The sequence below is a fragment of the Bufo bufo genome, chromosome 4 (assembly GCF_905171765.1).
Source record: "Bufo bufo chromosome 4, aBufBuf1.1, whole genome shotgun sequence".
In the NCBI taxonomy this organism is placed as follows: Eukaryota; Metazoa; Chordata; class Amphibia; order Anura; family Bufonidae; genus Bufo; species Bufo bufo.
The window spans coordinates 30,956,014-30,974,470 of record NC_053392.1 but is presented as its reverse complement, the minus strand read 5'-3'; the positions used below and the strand labels follow the sequence as shown (position 1 = coordinate 30,974,470).

The 18,457-nt window shown below is 43.7% G+C and overlaps 1 protein-coding gene across 2 annotated transcripts in view; it reads left to right on the top strand.

Annotated features, from left to right (window-relative positions):
• The window catches only part of LOC120997105, a 31,764-nt gene extending 15,793 nt beyond the window's left edge, over positions 1-15,971 (top strand). For both annotated transcript variants that reach the window (XM_040427041.1, XM_040427042.1), the window contains exon 3: positions 15,079-15,971. In XM_040427041.1, the coding sequence (XP_040282975.1) occupies positions 15,079-15,631 (553 nt within the window). In that variant the 3' untranslated portion in view covers positions 15,632-15,971. The remainder of the gene's footprint in view (positions 1-15,078) is intronic.
• The last annotated feature ends 2,486 nt before the right edge of the window (positions 15,972-18,457 follow it).

Sequence of the window (18,457 nt, the reverse complement as noted above, 5' to 3'; positions counted from 1 at the left end):
ACCTTTAATCTGAAGTGCTTGTTAACTCAGCGATGTACCTAGATTTTGTTTTGTGGGTGCAGTGCACAATCTTTTTACCCTGCCCTGAGCCCAGTGACACAGAAAAATGACTTTTATCCGTCTGTTAATTAGGTGGTTGGAGGGGGCCATTTTATGCAAGTTCAGTGCACCAGCACAGCATATATGCATTTGTGACAGTCAAATACAAGCTTGAAATACTGCAATAATTTCCTGGGTATACAAAAAACACCAATTTTTGGCAATATCCTACATCTGGTGCCTTTGCAGCATTTGTCAGTGTAAAATATAAGCTTGAAATACTGCAATAATTGTCTGGGTTTAAAAAAAAAAACACTTTTTGGGCAAAATAAAACATTTTCAGCTTTTGCTGCATCTGTGAGTGTGAAATACACGCGTTAGATACTGCTGTTATATTCTGTTATTAAAAAAAACACCCATTTTGGGCAAAATACTAAATTTGTGGCGTTTGCTGCACATGTCAGTGTTAAATACAAGCTTGAAATACTGCAATAATTTTCTGGGTTTAAAAAAGCACCCATTTTTGACAATACCCTACATCTGGGGCCTATACTGCATTTGTTAGTGTGAAATACAAGCTTGAAATACTGCAATAATATTCTGGGTTTAAAAAAAACACACCTATTTTTGGCAATATCCTACATCTGGTGCCTTTGCAGCATTTGTCAGTGTAAAATATAAGCTTAAAATACTGCAATAATTTTCTGGGTTTAAGAAAACACCCTTTTTGTGCAAAATATAAATTTCCAGCCTTTGCTGCATCTGTCAGTGTGAAATACACGTGTTAGATAAATATAAGCTTAAAATACTGCAATAATTTTCTGGGTTTAAGAAAACACCCTTAATGAGCAAAATACTGCCTTTGCTGCCTTTGTCAGTGTGAAATACACGCGTTAGATACTGCTGTTATATTCGGTTATTAAAAAAACACCCAAGATTAATGGAAAATGGAGATGAATTTTCAGAATTTCACTTTTTTGGCAGATTTTCCATTTTTAATAATTTTTTTCACACTAACAAAGCAAGGGTTAACAGCCAAACAAAACTCAATATTTATTGCCCTGATTCTGTAGGTTACAGAAACACCCCATATGTGGTCGTAAACTGCTGTATGGGCACATGGCATTAAGTAAAAGGAAAGGAACGCCATATGGTTTTTGGAAAGGAGATTTCACTGGGATAATTTTAAGCTGCCATGTCACATTCGAAGACCCCCTGATGCACCCCTAGAGTAGAAACTTTAAAAAAATGACCCCATTTTAGAAAATACACCCCTCAATTTATACAAAACTGATTTTACAAACATTGTTAACCCTTTAGGTGTTCCACAAGAATTAATGGAAAATAGAGATAACATTTCAAAATTTCACTTTTTTGGCAGATTTTCCATTTTAATCCATTTTTTCCAGTTACAAAGCAAGGGTTATAAGCCAAACAAAACTAAAAATAATGGCCCTGATTCTGTAGTTTACAGAAACACCCCATATGTGGTTATAAACTGCTGTACGGGCACACGGCTTTGATAAAGGAAAGGAATGCCATATGGTTTTTGTGAGGCAGATTTTAATGGACTGTTTTTTTTTACCCTATGTCCCATTTGAAGTCCCCCTGATTCACCCCTAGAGTAGAAACTCCAAAAAAGTGACCCCATTTTGGAAACGACAGGATAAGGTGGCAGTTTTGTTGGTACTATTTTAGGGTACATATGATTTTTGGTTGCTCTATATTACACTTTTTGTGAGGCAAGGTAACATAAAATTGCTGTTTTGCTGTTTCATTTTTTTGTTATTTACAAAGTTTATCTGAAATGTTGGATCATGTGGTATTTTTATAGAGCATGTTGTTACAGATGCGACAATACCAAATATGACTACTTTTTGGGTTGTTTGTTTCAGTTTTACATAATAAAGCATTTTTTTTTAATGATTTTTTTGTGTCTCCACATTCTGAAAGCCGTAGTTTTTTTATTTTTTGGGCAACTGTCTTGTGTAAGGGGTAATTTTTTTCGGGATGAGATGACGGTTTTATTGGCACTATTTTAGGGTGTATATGACTTTTTAATCGCTTACTATTGCACTTTTTGTGATGTAAGGTGACAAACAATGGCTTTTTTTACACCGTTTTAATTAAAAAATTTGACGGTGTTCATCTGAGGGGTTAGTTCATGTTATATTTTTATAGAGTAGGTTCTTACGGATGTGGCGATACCTAATATGTCTACTTTTTTTTATTTATGTACGTATGTATGTATTTACACAATGATATCATTTTTGAAACAAAATAAAAAGATGTTTTAGTGTCTCCATATTCTGGGAGCCATAGTTATTTCAGTTTTTGGGCGATTGTCTTAGGTAAGGTAACATTTTTGCGGGATGAGATGACGGTTTGATTGGCACTATTTTGGGTTGCATATGACTTTTTGATCACTTGCTATTACACTTTTTGTGGTGTATGGTGACAAAAAATGGCTTTTTTGACACTTTTTTTTTTTTACGGTGTTCATCTGAGGGGTTAGGTTATGTGATATTTTTATAGAGCAGGTTGTTATGGATGTGGAGATACCTAATATGTATACTTTAATTTACATACTTAAGTTTTACACAATAACAGCATTTTTTAAATTAAAAAAAATCATGTTTTAGTGTCTCCATAGTCTGAGAGCCATATTTTTAAAAATATTTTGGGCGATTGTCTTAGTTAGGGTATCATTTTTGCAGGATGTGGTCACGGTTAGATTGGTTCTATTTTGCGTGACATACACCTTTTTGATCGCTTGGGAACTTTATTTTGGGAAAAGGACGCTTTTTTTTTACTTGAAACTTTTTATTTTTTTTGTAAAACTTAATTTTTTTCATTTTTTTTTACATTTTTTCTTTATTTTTTGTCCCACTCTGGGACTTCAACTTTTGGGGGTCTGACCCCCTTTACAATGCATCACAAAACTTCTGTACTTTGATGCATTGGCTGTAAGTGTATTACCAGTGTAATACACTTACAGCCTTCCTGCCTTTGAGATCCAGGGGGCTGGATCTCACAGGCTCTCCCAGAAGGCAGTCACGATGCCTAAGGAAGGCATCGGGCTGCCTTCCAATACCCGCAATGACATCGCATGTGCCGCGGTCAGCGCTGAGTTAATGCGCCGTGATCGGTGATTTCACCGATGCTGGCACATGCAGCAGGGGTCTGCCTATCAGTGACTGCTGGACTCCTGTTGCGGATCGGGCGGGTGCACCTCCTGATCCTTAAGTCACGGACATCCTTCACGGGTTAGAAAGAAGGCTGTGTTCATGCAAGCACTGCCTTCTCTTCATTGTTTACCTGCTCACTGTTGACATCGAAGAGGTAAGCAGGTGTAATTACAAGAAGCCCTCCCATTCACTTCTGTGGGGTGGCTCCTTCCTATTGCTAATGCATAGATTTTAACCTTTTTGAAAGAATAAGAAATCTATTTGGCTTACTTTTTTAGGAGTCTGGTGGCCAGCAATAGTGCTCAGTTATAGGAATGATGTGAATTTGGTAACAAAGCTCTCAATGTTGCACAAAAAATAGATAAAAACACACATTCAGGTAAAAAAAAAAAAATATCCGCCATTAGGTTGTATGCGGCTGTCAATTGGATGGTCCTGATTACAGGAATCTGTAATTATCATCTCAATGCCCCAATAATGCTCAATACGGATGTCCATAATTAGGACCTGTAAGGGTGTGTTCACCCTCAGGGGTCTTTCTAGGGGACCTTACCAGCATGTCTAGACCTGCAGAGGGAATCATACTTACCTCAACTCTGCCGCGGCATTCCAGCACCTTTACTCTCCAGCTACCACTGCAGCCATTTTTTGGGGTGCAAAACACTTCATTTGCACCCATGACACAGGAATACAATTGTTCGTCTGTCAGCCAATTTGTTGGATGACTGAAAAAAAATGAGGAGAGCTTCATATAAGAGACGTGGACTTGGCCGTGGTGCTACTGGAGCTTCTGCTGCAGGGAGAGGACGTTATTGATCTGTGCCAGCTACACTAACAAATGAAACACCTTCCTCTGGTGCGCGCAGGCAACAGGACGTTCTGCGTCATTTTGTAGGCCTGAATACCGCTCTATGAATGGTGAGGCCAGAACAAGTAGAGGCGGTAGTAGATTGGGTGGCTGACAGGGCCTCCAGTTCCTTCACATTGTCTTCCACCTGGTCCACTGCTGAAAGCGCAGAGTAGGCACAGGCGGCCCATAGGCATCTGTCTTCCACCTCAAACCCTTGCACAAAACCCAAGCACTCTGAGCCCCAAGGCATGCAGCAGTCACTTATGTCTTTTGCTGACTCTGCTGGCGGGGTTTCCGTGGACCATCCAACTAGCCCTGCCCCAGAAGTGGAAAAGATTGAGTGCACTGATGCTCAACCACTTATGTTTGAGAATGAGGATATGTGAGAAACACCACAGCATGTCTCTGATAACAATGATGAAACTGTCACAGATGGTGTTGCAGAAAGCTGGAACTTATAAATAAACATCCGACTGGCTTGATCCCAAACTAAGGAGCATATGGGTGAGCCCTATAAAACCCCTAGAGCTCTCCCTGACTGCTATGCCCATGCAAAGTTCTTTATGTTAGACGATTTCATGTCCACGTACCTTATACTATGAAAACCCTATAATAGTGAGGGGACACGACCACCGGCTCCCTGCACTTAATACGGACGGAGTCAGGGTCACCTACAATCAAGCCAGCAAGTAAACACAAATAAAGGAAACAGACTTATCTGAGGAATCAGGAGAAGGAGCATCCAGCAGTGAACAACTCATCCAGGAAGAAGTATAAACCGCAAAGTGAGGCAGTATGGGAGGGAATATATAGGGAGACAATCAGTGCAAATAGATGACAGCAGAAGGAAATGAGATGACAAAGTCAAACCAAAACAAAGAACTTCATGCAAGAGGTAGCGAAGAACGTCTAACAGACCTTCTCACAGAGCTGGCGGTGACAGTACCCCTCCCTCTACAGGTGGACTCCGGACACTCAGAGCCCACCTTCTCAGGATGAGACCTATGGAAAGCCCTGATGAGACGAGTGGCCTTAATGTCCGCCACTGGGACCCACATCCTCTCCTCAGTACCATAACCCTCTCAATGAACGAGGTACTGGAGAGAACTGCGGATAATGCAAGAATCCACAATCCTAGAGACCAGAAATTTAAGATTACCATCAACAACAATCAGAGGAGGAGGCAAAGAAGAGGGTACCGTGGGTTGGACATAAGGTTTTAATAGGGATCTGTGAAAAACATTATGGATCTTCCAAGAAGATCAAGACGGAAGGCAACGGGATTGATGACGGACAAGATCTTGTAAGGCCCAATAAACCTAGGACCCAACTTCCAGGAGGGAACCTTCAGTTTGATATTCTTTGTAGACAACCACACCAGATCCCCCACATTAAGGTCCGGACCAGGCACACGTCTCTTATCCGCCACACGCTTATATCTCTCACTCATCCTCTTCAGATTACCCTGAATCTTTTGCCAAATAAATGACAAAGACGAGGAAAATCTCTCCTCATCAGGTAAACCAGAAGACCCCTCTCCAGAGAATGTCCCAAACTGCGGATGAAACCCATATGCACCAAAAAATGGTGACTTATCAGAAGACTCCTGGCAACGGTTATTTAAAGCAAACTCAGCAAGGGACAAAAAAGAACACCAATCCTCCTGATTCGCGCCACAAAACAGCGCAGATATGTCTCCAGATTCTGATTGACGCGTTCGGTCTGACCATTCGACTGCAGGTGAAAAGCAGAAGAGAACGACAACCGAACCCCCAAGCGAGAACAGAAGGCCTTCCAGAATCTGGAAACAAATTGCGTGCCCCTATCAGAAACGATGTCTGAAGGAATGCCATGCAATTTAACAATGTGATCAACAAAGGCTTGCGCCAGCGTCTTAGCATTGGGTAACCCAGGAAAGGGAATGAAATGCGCCATTTTGCTAAAACGGTCCACTACTACCAGAATTACAGTCTTCCCCGAGGAACGAGGCAGGTCCATCATGAAGTCCATGGACAGATGCGTCCAAGGACGGGAAGGAATGGGTAACGGGAGGAGAGAACCCGATGGCCGTGAATGAGGGACCTTGGCACGAGCGCAGGTCTCGCAGGCTGCCACAAAACCCTCAACCGTCTTACGAAGAGCCGGCCACCAGAATCTCCGAGCAATGAGATCCACTGTGGCTCTGCTCCCCGGGTGCCCAGCAAGGACAGTATCGTGGTGCTCCTTAAAAACCTTGTGTCGTAAAGCGAGAGGCACAAACAACCTCCCAGGGGGACAAAGATCAGGAACCTCTGCCTGGGCTGCCTGAACCTCTGACTACAAATCAGGATAAAGAGCAGAGACGACCACCCCTTCAGCCAAAATGGGACCCGGGTCTTCAAAGTTCCCCCCTCCCGGAAAACAACGTGACAGGGCATCCGCCTTCACATTTTTAACCCCAGGGCGGAACGTAACAACAAAATTTAATCTAGAAAAGAACAAAGACCATCTGGCCTGTCTCGGGTTCAGACGCTTGGCCATTCCAAGTAGGCCAGATTCTTATGGTCTGTAAACACGGTAATAGGGTGTCTGGCTCCCTCTAACCAATGGCGCCATTCCTTAAAAGCTAATTTGATGGCCAACAACTCCCTATCTCCCAAATCGTAATTTCTCTCTGCAGAGGAGAGTTTCCTTGAGAAAAAGGCACACGGTCGCCATTTGGCAGGAGAGGGACTCTGAGATAAGACCGCACCCACCCCCACCCCAGAAGCGTCCACCTCAACAATAAAAGGTAGAGAGACATCAGGTTGTACCAAAATGGGAGCGGAAGCAAAACTCTCTTTGATACTAGAAAAGGCCTTAGGCGCATCTACTGACCAGGAGGAAAAATCTACCCCCTTTTTAGTCATATCAGTGAGTGGCTTAACAACAGAGGAATAATTCAAAAGGAACATTCTGTAATAATTGGCAAAACCCAAAAACCGCATCAGCGCCTTCTGATTCTCAGGAAGCTCCCAATCAAGCACAGCGCTGACCTTCTCAGGGTCCATGCGAAAAACCAGAAGCGGAGAGAAGAAAACCAAGAAATTTAATCTCCGGAGCCGCAAACACACATTTTTCCAGTTTAATATACAGTTTATTATCCTGCAGAATCAGCAAGACCTGACGTAGGTGGTCTCGATGAGTCTTGAAATTAGGAGAAAAAATCTAAATGTCATCCAGATACACCAGTACAAATTTCCCCATTAAATGATGAAAAATGTTGTTCACAAAATGTTGGAAGACGGCCGGAGCATTCATCAAACCAAAGGGCATAACCAAATTCTTGAAATGACCCTCAGGGGTATTGAAGGCCGTCTTCCATTCGTCCCCTTCCCTGACCCTGACTAGGTTGTATGCCCCTCTTAAATCCAACTTAGAAAAAACCTTAGCCCCAACAATCTGGTTAAACAGGTACGGGATCAGAGGAAGCGGATATGGGTAATGAATCGTGATACGGTTCAGCTCCCTGAAATCCAGACAAGGTCTTAAAGAACCATCTTTTTTCTTAACAAAAAAAAAAACAGCGGCAAAAGGTGACTTCGAGGGTCGGATGTGTCCCTTTCTCAGACTCTCAGAGATATAAGTACGCATAGCGACTCTTTCAGGTTGGGAGAGATTGTATAAAAGTGATTTTGGCAGTTTGGCGCCTGGGATGAGATTAATAGGGCAGTCGTACTCCCCGTGCGGGGGCAACTCCTGGACAGCACTCTCGGAAAACACATCCGAAAATTCAGAGAGAAAAGATGGCACAGTCTTGGTAGAAACCTCTGAAAGAGACGCAGTGAGGCAATTCTCTCTGCAAAACTCACTCCAACCATTTATTTGCCTTGCTTGCCAATCAATGGTGGGGTTATGTTTAGTGAGCCAGGGTAGCCCCAACACTAGAGGAGTAGGTAATCCGCTTAAAACGAAACATGACATATCCTCAACATGAGCGTCACCCACAGTCAAACGGATATTGTGAACTATGCCCTTTAACGATCTTTGAGAAAGTGGAGCGGAATCAATAGCAAAAACAGGTATATCCTTGTCTAAAGTGCATACCTGGAAACCATGCGTTATTGCAAATTGATTATCAATGAGATTGACAGCTGCTCTACAAAAATCTCTCAATGTTCTTGCTGTCTAGCGCCACCCAGGCAGGTAGGAGAAAAACGGAACTACAAGTAAATGGCAAACCTTCAATTTCCGCATCAACCTTGCCAATAGTAGCAAATGGAAAGTTTTTAGAGGGTTTTTTTCTTTTTGTTTTATTACCCTTAGAAAACTCCATAAATCTCCTGGAGGGGCAAACATTAGCCAAATGATTTATACCCCCACAACATAAACAAACCCTCTTCTGAGAGCTGAATCCTCTACTATCAGAGGCAAGCAAACCCAGCTGCATGGCCTCCTCCTCAGAGGGGATTGAGAGAGACTGAGACACCTGCGCAGTGAATGAGACAGCCCCACTGTCCTTGGACTGAATATGACAGGAAGGAGCAGTCTCTTCTCTCTCTCTAAGACGCCTGTCAATACGAACAGCTAGAGACATGGAGGATTCTAACGAGGCTGGTCTCTTATGAAAAGCAAATGCATCTTTCAATCTTTCCGAAAGACCATGGCAAAATGCAGCATCATTTCAACCAGTATTAGCTGCCCATCTCCGAAATTCTGAACAATATATCTCTGCGGACTGTTTACCCTGGCATAAAAGACGCAGTTTAGATTCAGCCAGAGCAATACGATCCGGGTCATTATATATCTGCCCCAGGGCTATGAAAATTCATCCACCGATCGGAGGGGCCGCGCTCTGACCGGCAGCGAAAAGGCCCAAGACTGAGCGTTATCCCTGAGCAGCGAGATGATGATCCCCACCCTCTGCTCCTCATCACCAGAGGAATGGGGAAGTAGGCAAAAATGGAGTTTGCAAGCCTCTCTAAAGCGAACAAAATTTTCACTACCCCCGGAGAACGTATCCGGAAGAGAGATCTTAGGCTCGGAACAAACTTCATAAACGCAAGCAGAACTGGTCACCTGAAACTGAGACACCGTTTTACGGAGATCTGCCGCCTCCAGTGAAAGACCTTGCATGCGGTCAATCAAGGCTGAAACCGGATCCATGCTTAAGACGGTTGTGGCGGTTTATAATGTCACGGATGGTGTTGCAGAAAGCTGGAACTTATAAATAAACATCCGACTGGCTTGATCCCAAACTAAGGAGCATATGGGTGAGCCCTATAAAACCCCTAGAGCTCTCCCTGACTGCTATGCCCATGCAAAGATCTTTATGGTAGACGATTTCATGTCCACGTACCTTATACTATCTGACACCTAAAAACCCTATAATAGTGAGGGGACATAACCATCGGCTCCCTGCACTTAATACGGACGGAGTCAGGGTCACCTACAATCAAGCCAGCAAGTAAACACAAATAAAGGAAACAGACTTATCTGAGGAATCAGGAGAAGGAGCATCCAGCAGTGAACAACTCATCCAGGAAGAAGTATAAACCGCAAAGGGAGGCAGTATGGGAGGGAATATAAAGGGAGACAATAAGTGCAAATAGATGACAGCTGGGAGATGGAAAGGAGATGACAAAGTGAGGTAGCGAAGAACGTCTAACAGACCTTCTCACAGAGCTGGTGGTGACAGAAACACAGGTGTCAACTGCTGTGGCTTTCTGCAGTGTGCAGACCGACAAGGAGGGCAGGGGTGAGGAGTGGGTGGAAGAAGATGGGGAGGATGATGAGGTCCTAGACCCCACATGGACTCTATGTCATGCCAGTGAGGAGTGCAGTTCTGAGGAAGAGGAAAGGGTCATGCAGAGCCAGCCGCACAGCAAAACAGGGAGCAGGGTGCAAAAGCAGAGCGGCCGGCCCCTTGCCAGTATGCCTGATATGCCCAGGGACTGAGCACACCAAACACAGCTTAAAGGAGTTCCCTGGTGTAGCAGTTCTTCAGGCAATGTGCCATTAAATAAAAAAAAGGGTTGGCTACCTCCTCCTTTACATGGACCTCCGCCTCCTGGCTCAAAATTATTAAGTCTTATATTGCAAGAGTAAAGACGTATACCGGGTGCACCTAGCCATTGTTATACTGCAGCACACTTTGTGTATTCTATTTGCCATTTCCCAATGTTTTGGGGCCTCCAAAAACAAACAAACAAAAAAATGTATTAAATATTATAAAAAAAAAAATATAAATGTTGGCTGCCTCCTCCGCCTCATCACCTGCACCGCCACACCCGCCTCCTCCTCCACTCGAACCTCCACTTCCTGGCTCAACATTTTTATGTCTTATATTGGCAGAGTAGAGAATTATACCAGCCAAACCCCAAAAAATGGCTAAATGTCACACTCAGAATTAGGGGGTAGAGAGAGAGTGACTCCTTCTCCCCTGTGCTGCTGAGGAGAACATGGAGCGTGCTGAGAGCAGCACACTCCTTGTTCTCTGATACTAGACTGTGCAATAGCGAAGCCTAGTATCGAAAAGCGTTTTTTATTTTATTATTATTGCATTGTACTCATTTTGAGCTAAAAATATATGTATTTTTTGAATTGGTCTTTTAAAATAAAAATATGGAGTCCTTTTTTCTGTATAGAACTGAGATGCTCTACTGGATTTTCTGTCTTTTCTGTCAGACCAGGAGCAGATGGACTCCTTATCTCTTCTCTCTGACCTCCTAAACACTCATAGCTCAGTCCTTATCTTACTGATAAGAATGTGGCTTAAGTAAGTGTTTATGGCCTCTCAGTAGTTTAGAGAGAAGGGTTATTAGATGATCAAAGTGTAAGTACCAGCCACACAGCTAGAAAAACAGTTAACCATTTGTGACAGTACAGCTCAGTATTTTTAATAAAGGCCAACTGAAAAAAATATTTTTAGCAAAAAATGAGTAACCTGCAATCATAAAAAAATGCCTCCCAAGGTGTCCACAGCCTTTTATGATCCAGCAGAGCTGTGCCTCTGCGCACTTCTCTCTCTCCCTGCCTGACACCCATCTGTATGATCAGTGCAGGTAGGCGGTGTGCGAACTTGAAGAGGAACACAGCCACCTCCATACTGAAAGGTGTTAGTGAAAGGAGATAAAAACTACAATCATTTGAATCTAAAGGACTTTTAATGATGTCACGAGTGGGAGGGGCCAGAATGTGTTTGTAAAATGTGTATGTAGTGGTGCTGTGTGTTAAAGTTACTAATCTAGACCTCTTCACTTCATTATACCACCAGGGAAGGTTTTATAATTTTGTACTGTATAAACCTGGAGTGCATCTTATAGTCCGGAAAGTATGGTATTTATGTGGGCCAATAGAGGAGTGCTTGACACCAAATTGTTTGTACTGTAGTGGACACTCTGGCCCTCCCTCACAAGCTGGAGGATTGGGGTTAAAGAGGACCTTTCATCTGTCCAAACATTGTAAGATAACTTTCAGGCTGTGTAGAGCGGCGCCCCGGGATCTCAATGCACTTACTATTATTCCGGGGAAAAAAAACTCCCAGGCTGTGAGCTCTGCGCTGCGATTGGACAGCGCTACAGTCTGTGAGAAGGAGATGCCTAGGAGAAAAAGGGCAGGCTCCTCCCAATGTTACCAAGTAAGCGAAAATACCAGGGGACATAGCGGGAGAACGGAGCTGAGCCCCGGAATAATAGAAAGTGCAGTAAGAACCCTGTGCACCACTCTACACGGCTGATAGTTAGCTTACAATGTTTGGACCGATGAAAGTTCCTCTTTAAGGGAGAACAATGCCGCGCCACCAACTCACCAGTGTAGCGGAGATCGGCCCCTGCTTCACTCACAGTCAATGCTCACATTGAAGCACTGTACAGAAATGTACAGTGTAATGGGGGGGGGGGGGATGAAAGGGAAGCCGTCTCATACAAATTCACTGCACTGTGCCCTGCACTCAGTAGGCTAACAGAGAACTGCGAACTGCGAAAGTAGGCCAGTGGGGCAACAGACAAAGGGACCTCCATGTTGGTTTGTCCTGGGTATATTGTGTATTCGAAATAGCTGATGCCTTTACAATACAACTGTTATTCCTAATTCCGCTGGGTAATTTTCATGGATATTTCTAGATACAGATTCTGGAACAAGAAGTCTGCCCTTAAGTGGAGGCATTTTCTATTAGTCGCCATCCTGGGGCGGGCTATCTACTATTTTCTTTATATTCTAGAAATTGCTATATTCTATTGCATATGCACAACTTATAATGACTGGCCCTCGGGGCTACAGGTGAATCCCCTCGGGGCTACAGGTGAATCGGGGCTCGGACTGGCCCTCAGGGCTACAGGTGAATCCCCTGTTGTGCCCCTGAGCACGGTGGTTCCCTAGCCCCCCACTCCCTGAACAACTGGCACATGATACAGCAGACTGAGTGCAGCGTACAGCACCTCAACCTATCTATGCTCATATAAAAAACTCTGGGCAGATTATTTAGAAAATTACTATTATTATTATTATTGTTATAATTATACAGTACGTAGATGCAAAGGGTGGCTGAGATTACTTTTAGGTATAGAGGTAGACCCACCAGCATTCTCTTTCCCCAACGACCTCCAATCTTGAAGTCAGTGCAGGACCTCCATAATCAATCATCTTGTAGCATCTTGCTGCTGTCTGTGTGAGCAGGTAAGATTTGCTTTTACCTGTACATTGGACCACCATTATGAATTTTACTGGTGGGCCATAGGCACCCCAGTCCAATACTGGGTGGAGTGAACAAGGTAATTCGCCCATTATGGTTGTGCAATAGGAAGCAAAACACTGGTTAGTACAGTGGTCAGTAAGGAGCCTTCCCCATTGTTCCTCTTTGCTGGGTTAGGATCAGGGACTGACAGCGCTGAGCCTATCCTATTGTTCCTCTTTGCTGAGTTAGGATCAGGGGCTGACAGCGCTGAGCCTATCCTATTGTTCCTCTTTGCTGGGTTAGTATCAGGGGCTGACAGTGCTGAGCCTATCCTATTGTTCCTCTTTGCTGGGTTAGGATCAGGGGCTGACAGTGCTGAGCCTATCCTATTGTTCCTCTTTGCTGGGTTAGGATCAGGGGCTGACAGCGCTGAGCCTATCCTATTGTTCCTCTTTGCTGGGTTAGGATCAGGGGCTGACAGTGCTGAGCCTATCCTATTGTTCCTCTTTGCTGGGTTAGGATCAGGGGCTGACAGTGCTGAGCCTATCCTATTGTTCCTCTTTGCTGGGTTAGGATCAGGGGCTGACAGCGCTGAGCCTATCCTATTGTTCCTCTTTGCTGGGTTAGGATCAGGGGCTGACAGTGCTGAGCCTATCCTATTGTTCCTCTTTGCTGGGTTAGGATCAGGGGCTGACAGTGCTGAGCCTATCCTATTGTTCCTCTTTGCTGGGTTAGGATCAGGGGCTGACAGCGCTGAGCCTATCCTATTGTTCCTCTTTGCTGGGTTAGGATCAGGGGCTGACAGTGCTGAGCCTATCCTATTGTTCCTCTTTGCTGGGTTAGGATCAGGGGCTGACAGTGCTGAGCCTATCCCATTGTTCCTCTTTGCTGGGTTAGGATCAGGGGCTGACAGCGCTGAGCCTATCCTATTGTTCCTCTTTGCTGGGTTAGGATCAGGGGCTGACAGTGCTGAGCCTATCCTATTGTTCCTCTTTGCTGGGTTAGGATCAGGGGCTGACAGTGCTGAGCCTATCCTATTGTTCCTCTTTGCTGGGTTAGGATCAGGGGCTGACAGTGCTGAGCCTATCCTATTGTTCCTCTTTGCTGGGTTAGGATCAGGGGCTGACAGCGCTGAGCCTATCCTATTGTTCCTCTTTGCTGGGTTAGGATCAGGGGCTGACAGTGCTGAGCCTATCCTATTGTTCCTCTTTGCTGGGTTAGGATCAGGGGCTGACAGCGCTGAGCCTATCCTATTGTTCCTCTTTGCTGAGTTAGGATCAGGGGCTGACAGCGCTGAGCCTATCCTATTGTTCCTCTTTGCTGGGTTAGGATCAGGGGCTGACTGTGCTGAGCCTATCCTATTGTTCCTCTTTGCTGGGTTAGGATCAGGGGCTGACAGTGCTGAGCCTATCCTATTGTTCCTCTTTGCTGGGTTAGGATCAGGGGCTGACAGCGCTGAGCCTATCCTATTGTTCCTCTTTGCTGGGTTAGGATCAGGGGCTGACAGCGCTGAGCCTATCCTATTGTTCCTCTTTGCTGGGTTAGGATCAGGGGCTGACAGTGCTGAGCCTATCCTATTGTTCCTCTTTGCTGGGTTAGGATCAGGGGCTGACAGTGCTGAGCCTATCCTATTGTTCCTCTTTGCTGGGTTAGGATCAGGGGCTGACAGTGCTGAGCCTATCCTATTGTTCCCTCTTTGCTGGGTTAGGATCAGGGGCTGACAGTGCTGAGCCTATCCCATTGTTCCTCTTTGCTGGGTTAGGATCAGGGGCTGACAGTGCTGAGCCTATCCTATTGTTCCTCTTTGCTGGGTTAGTATCAGGGGCTGACAGAGCTGAGCCTATCCTATTGTTCCTCTTTGTTGGGTTAGGATCAGGTGCTGACAGCGCTGAGCCTATCCTATTGTTCCTCTTTGCTGGGTTAGGATCAGGGGCTGACAGTGCTGAGCCTATCCTATTGTTCCTCTTTGCTGGGTTAGGATCAGGGGCTGACAGTGCTGAGCCTATCCTATTGTTCCTCAATGCTGGGTTAGGATCAGGGGCTGACAGTGCTGAGCCTATCCTATTGTTCCTCTTTGCTGGGTTAGGGTTGAGATACTTTGTTTCAAAATGATTTTAATAAACAGGATCCTTTTTTTTTAGCAGCACTGCTCCCATGGGATATCAAGACATCTTAGTTGTAAGGAACATTTTTTGTACACAACAACGCGTTTCAGACTGTGTTGTTTTTCTAGACAGGAACTGTGTGTATTACACGAATAATGGTTCCTTACCACTAGGAAGATGTCCTGAGATTCCATGGGAGTAGTGAATTCTGCTACACTAAATGTAACTTCTTGATATGACATGTTTGTTCTTGTTTTCTTGCAGAGATTTTAATTATCAGTATGCCTACTTTGTCAAGTTCACTGCAGACGAATGCAACAGAGGTTTAACGAATCAAGTCTTACGGGAAGCCCTAAAGAATGAAGACGCTGACGACTTGTACCAGAAAGTAAATAATTATGGGATTTATGAAGGAAATCGAATGGTGGCCGCTTCATTCTTAGAACATGAGCACTATACTGACCATTCCGAATATCGCTTGTTAACCCCTGAGAATAATTCCCCGATTAGAAGGCTGCTGGGGAAAGAACCTGTGGTTGGTTGCGCCATATTTTATTCTCTGAACTCCCCATGTATTTCAAAATGCATCAGACCTAATGGAAATTATAATATTATTAACTTACTTCAGTCAGTGACTAATGTCCCCCAAGACAAGGTATTTGCATTTAGACAAGTGTTATGGTATGATGCAGGAAAACCTGAGACTTGGACTTCTTGGAGAACATTGAATAATTATATGCCATTGTATCGCTGTAATGGAAATAACTGCATTCATTGCTTTACAAATGGTGTTCAGCAAAATAATTGTATGGATTAACCCGTATAGAAATGTCTTTAGCCTGCTTTCACATGTAGTTTTTTAGTCGCGCATTTTGCACTTTTGCATTTCTTTTTTGTGAAGCGTTTTGCAGCCTTTTTTTTTTTGCAATACAAATTCCATCTCCTGGTGTTAGCTGAAGGCTTATGGGAAATACGCATTGCGGGACACACAATGTCCATTACCATTCAGTGACCACTGATGTTCATTAGGTGTCATTTTTTGTCTTTCTTAGGCCTCTTGCACACGACCGTATGGTTTTGCAGGACGTTTTTCACGGATCTATTTTTCAGTAGTGTTTCTGTTTCCGTTGCGCTTCCGTTTGTGATCCATTTTTTTGCGGATCGCAAACGGAAGCATTTAATATTTGTATACAGTAATTACATCGAAAAATTGGGCTGGCCATAAAATTTTCAATAGATGGTTCTGCAAAAACGGAATAGATACGGATGACATGCGTTTTTTTCAAAACCATTGACTTGAATGGAGTCACGGACATGTTCTATCTTTGAACGAAACGGAAATACAGAAATACGGAAATGGAATGCATACGGAGTAACTTCCGTTTTATTTGCGGACTCATTAAAAATGAAAGGTTCCGCGTACGGATAGCAAACGTAACGCAAAAAACTGAACGTAATTTAAAAAAAAAATTATTTGTGTGCAAGAGGCCTTACTTATTTTCAAAAACACAGCCTGCTGGAGCCCTTAGATTTTTTCCCCAGGTTTTCGCACCACCTTCTCTAAAAATTGCGTTTTCGTTTTTTTAATGTTAAAAACTTGCTAAAGCCAAATTCATGGGGCTTGTAAAAATACAATGAAGAACCTATGAATTTTGGGAATTTTTACAGGATTTTTTTGGTCATATATTTTTACGGTACATGCATTTTTTTCAAGCTTTTTTTTTTTCTTTTAAAAAAAAGTCTATGGAAAAAATGCTTACAAAAAAACATACTCAGAGCATGCTGCATTTTGAAAAAAAGAAAAATAGCCACAGAAAGAGCAACAAAAGTGAGAAAAAAAAACAAAGCATTTTTTTTTGCGATGTGTTTCATAGTTTCCCGTAGCCTTACAGCTGGTATACAGTATAGATGCTGCTTTTTTTGCTGGAAAAATATAAATAAATTGAAAATTGGCACAGAAAGTGTAATTTTTCCAAAAACTGCTATGTGTGATACCTGCCTGATATTGCATAATCACATAATTGATTATTATAATACTAATCTTGCATCCTGTGAAAAAAAAACAACATAATCATATACTATCAATAAAGACTACATGAATACTCAGAACATGGATTTGATATTTTATTTTTAGCAGTCCAACATTAGAATAACATGGCTGCCTTTTTCCAAGAGTAGTCCACTGCCATCTTCAGGTTGTGTATGGTATTACAGCTCGGCTCCATTCACTTCAGTGGAATTGAGCTGCAATACCAGACTCAACCTATGGGCAATTGTGGCACTGATTCTGGAAGAAAGCAGCCATCTTTAAGCAATCTGTAAACCCAAACGTCAAACAGGACATTGTGAAGAAGAAAAGGTCTTGCAGAAACCAGGTCCTAGAATTAACGGGATTGTCTATTAGTATTTTGTAATATTGATGACCTATCCTTGCACGAGTGCTGTGTTCTCTTCAAACAGCTGATCGGTTCCCGCCGATCTGATATCGATGACTTACCCTGAAGTCATCAAAATTGTACTGTGCAAAAGGTCTGGAGAGAATGCTGCAAAGTAGAAATGCTTTAAAATAGAAGTAATAGTTCTTTTTTTTTAATCAATTAACAAAATGCAAAATGAGTGAAGAAATCTAAATCTAATCAATATTTGGTGTGACCACCCTTTAAAGGGAGTCTGTCACCAGATTTTGACCTTATAGACCGCTTACATAGCGCTCTAGCATAGTAGTCTATGATTCTAATGGTACCTTTGATGTTTTCTTGTGAAGTTCCCCCAAGGCAAAAACTGACTTTTATTCATATGTAAATTAGGGCTCGCTAGTGCCCAGGGGTGGCGTTCACCTCATTGGTGCCCAGGCTGTTCTGCCTCTTTTTGTCATATCCCAGCCCCAGCCTCTTCCTCTACCCGCCCCGCTCTTCCTTTGTGTCCTTCTCAAGTTCTCTGCAGCAAGATCCCGCTCCTGCGCTCTCCATTGCTTGGCCGGGGCATGCACACTGCGATGCCCATTGTGGGTGTCTCTGGTCCGCCTCCTCGCCGCTGTATCACACCGTTGGCCGGCGCATGCACAGTAGCTACTGCGATGCCGTGCCCACAATGGGCATCACAGTGCACATGCCCCGGCAAAGCTATGGATAGCGCAGGCGCGGGACCTCGCTGCAGAGAAGGAGGACGCAAAGGAAGAGCGGGGCAGGCAGAGGAAGAGGCTGGAGCGGGGATATGATGAAAAAAAGGCAGAACAGCCTGGGCTCCAACAAGGTGAACGCCGCCCCTGGGCACTTGCGAGACTCCGACTACCTAAAAAAACAAAAGCATTTTTTTTCACTGTAATATAATTGCAGTTGCCTGCAAGTGTGTGTGTCAGGCCTACAGCGTGTATTGTGCCCAATACTGGCAGTGCCCAGTTGCACCACTCATATCTGGTGTCACAGTAGATTGATAAAAAAAAAAAAAAAAATTTTCACTGTAATATAATTGCAGTTGCCTGCAAGCGTGTGTGTCAGGCCTACAGTGTGTACTGTGCTCACTACTGTCAGACGTGCCCAGTTGCACCACTCATATCTGGTGTCACAGTAGCTTGTATTTTAAAAAAAAGCAAACACTTTTTTCACTGTAATATAATTGCAGTTGCCTGCAAGCATGTGTGTCA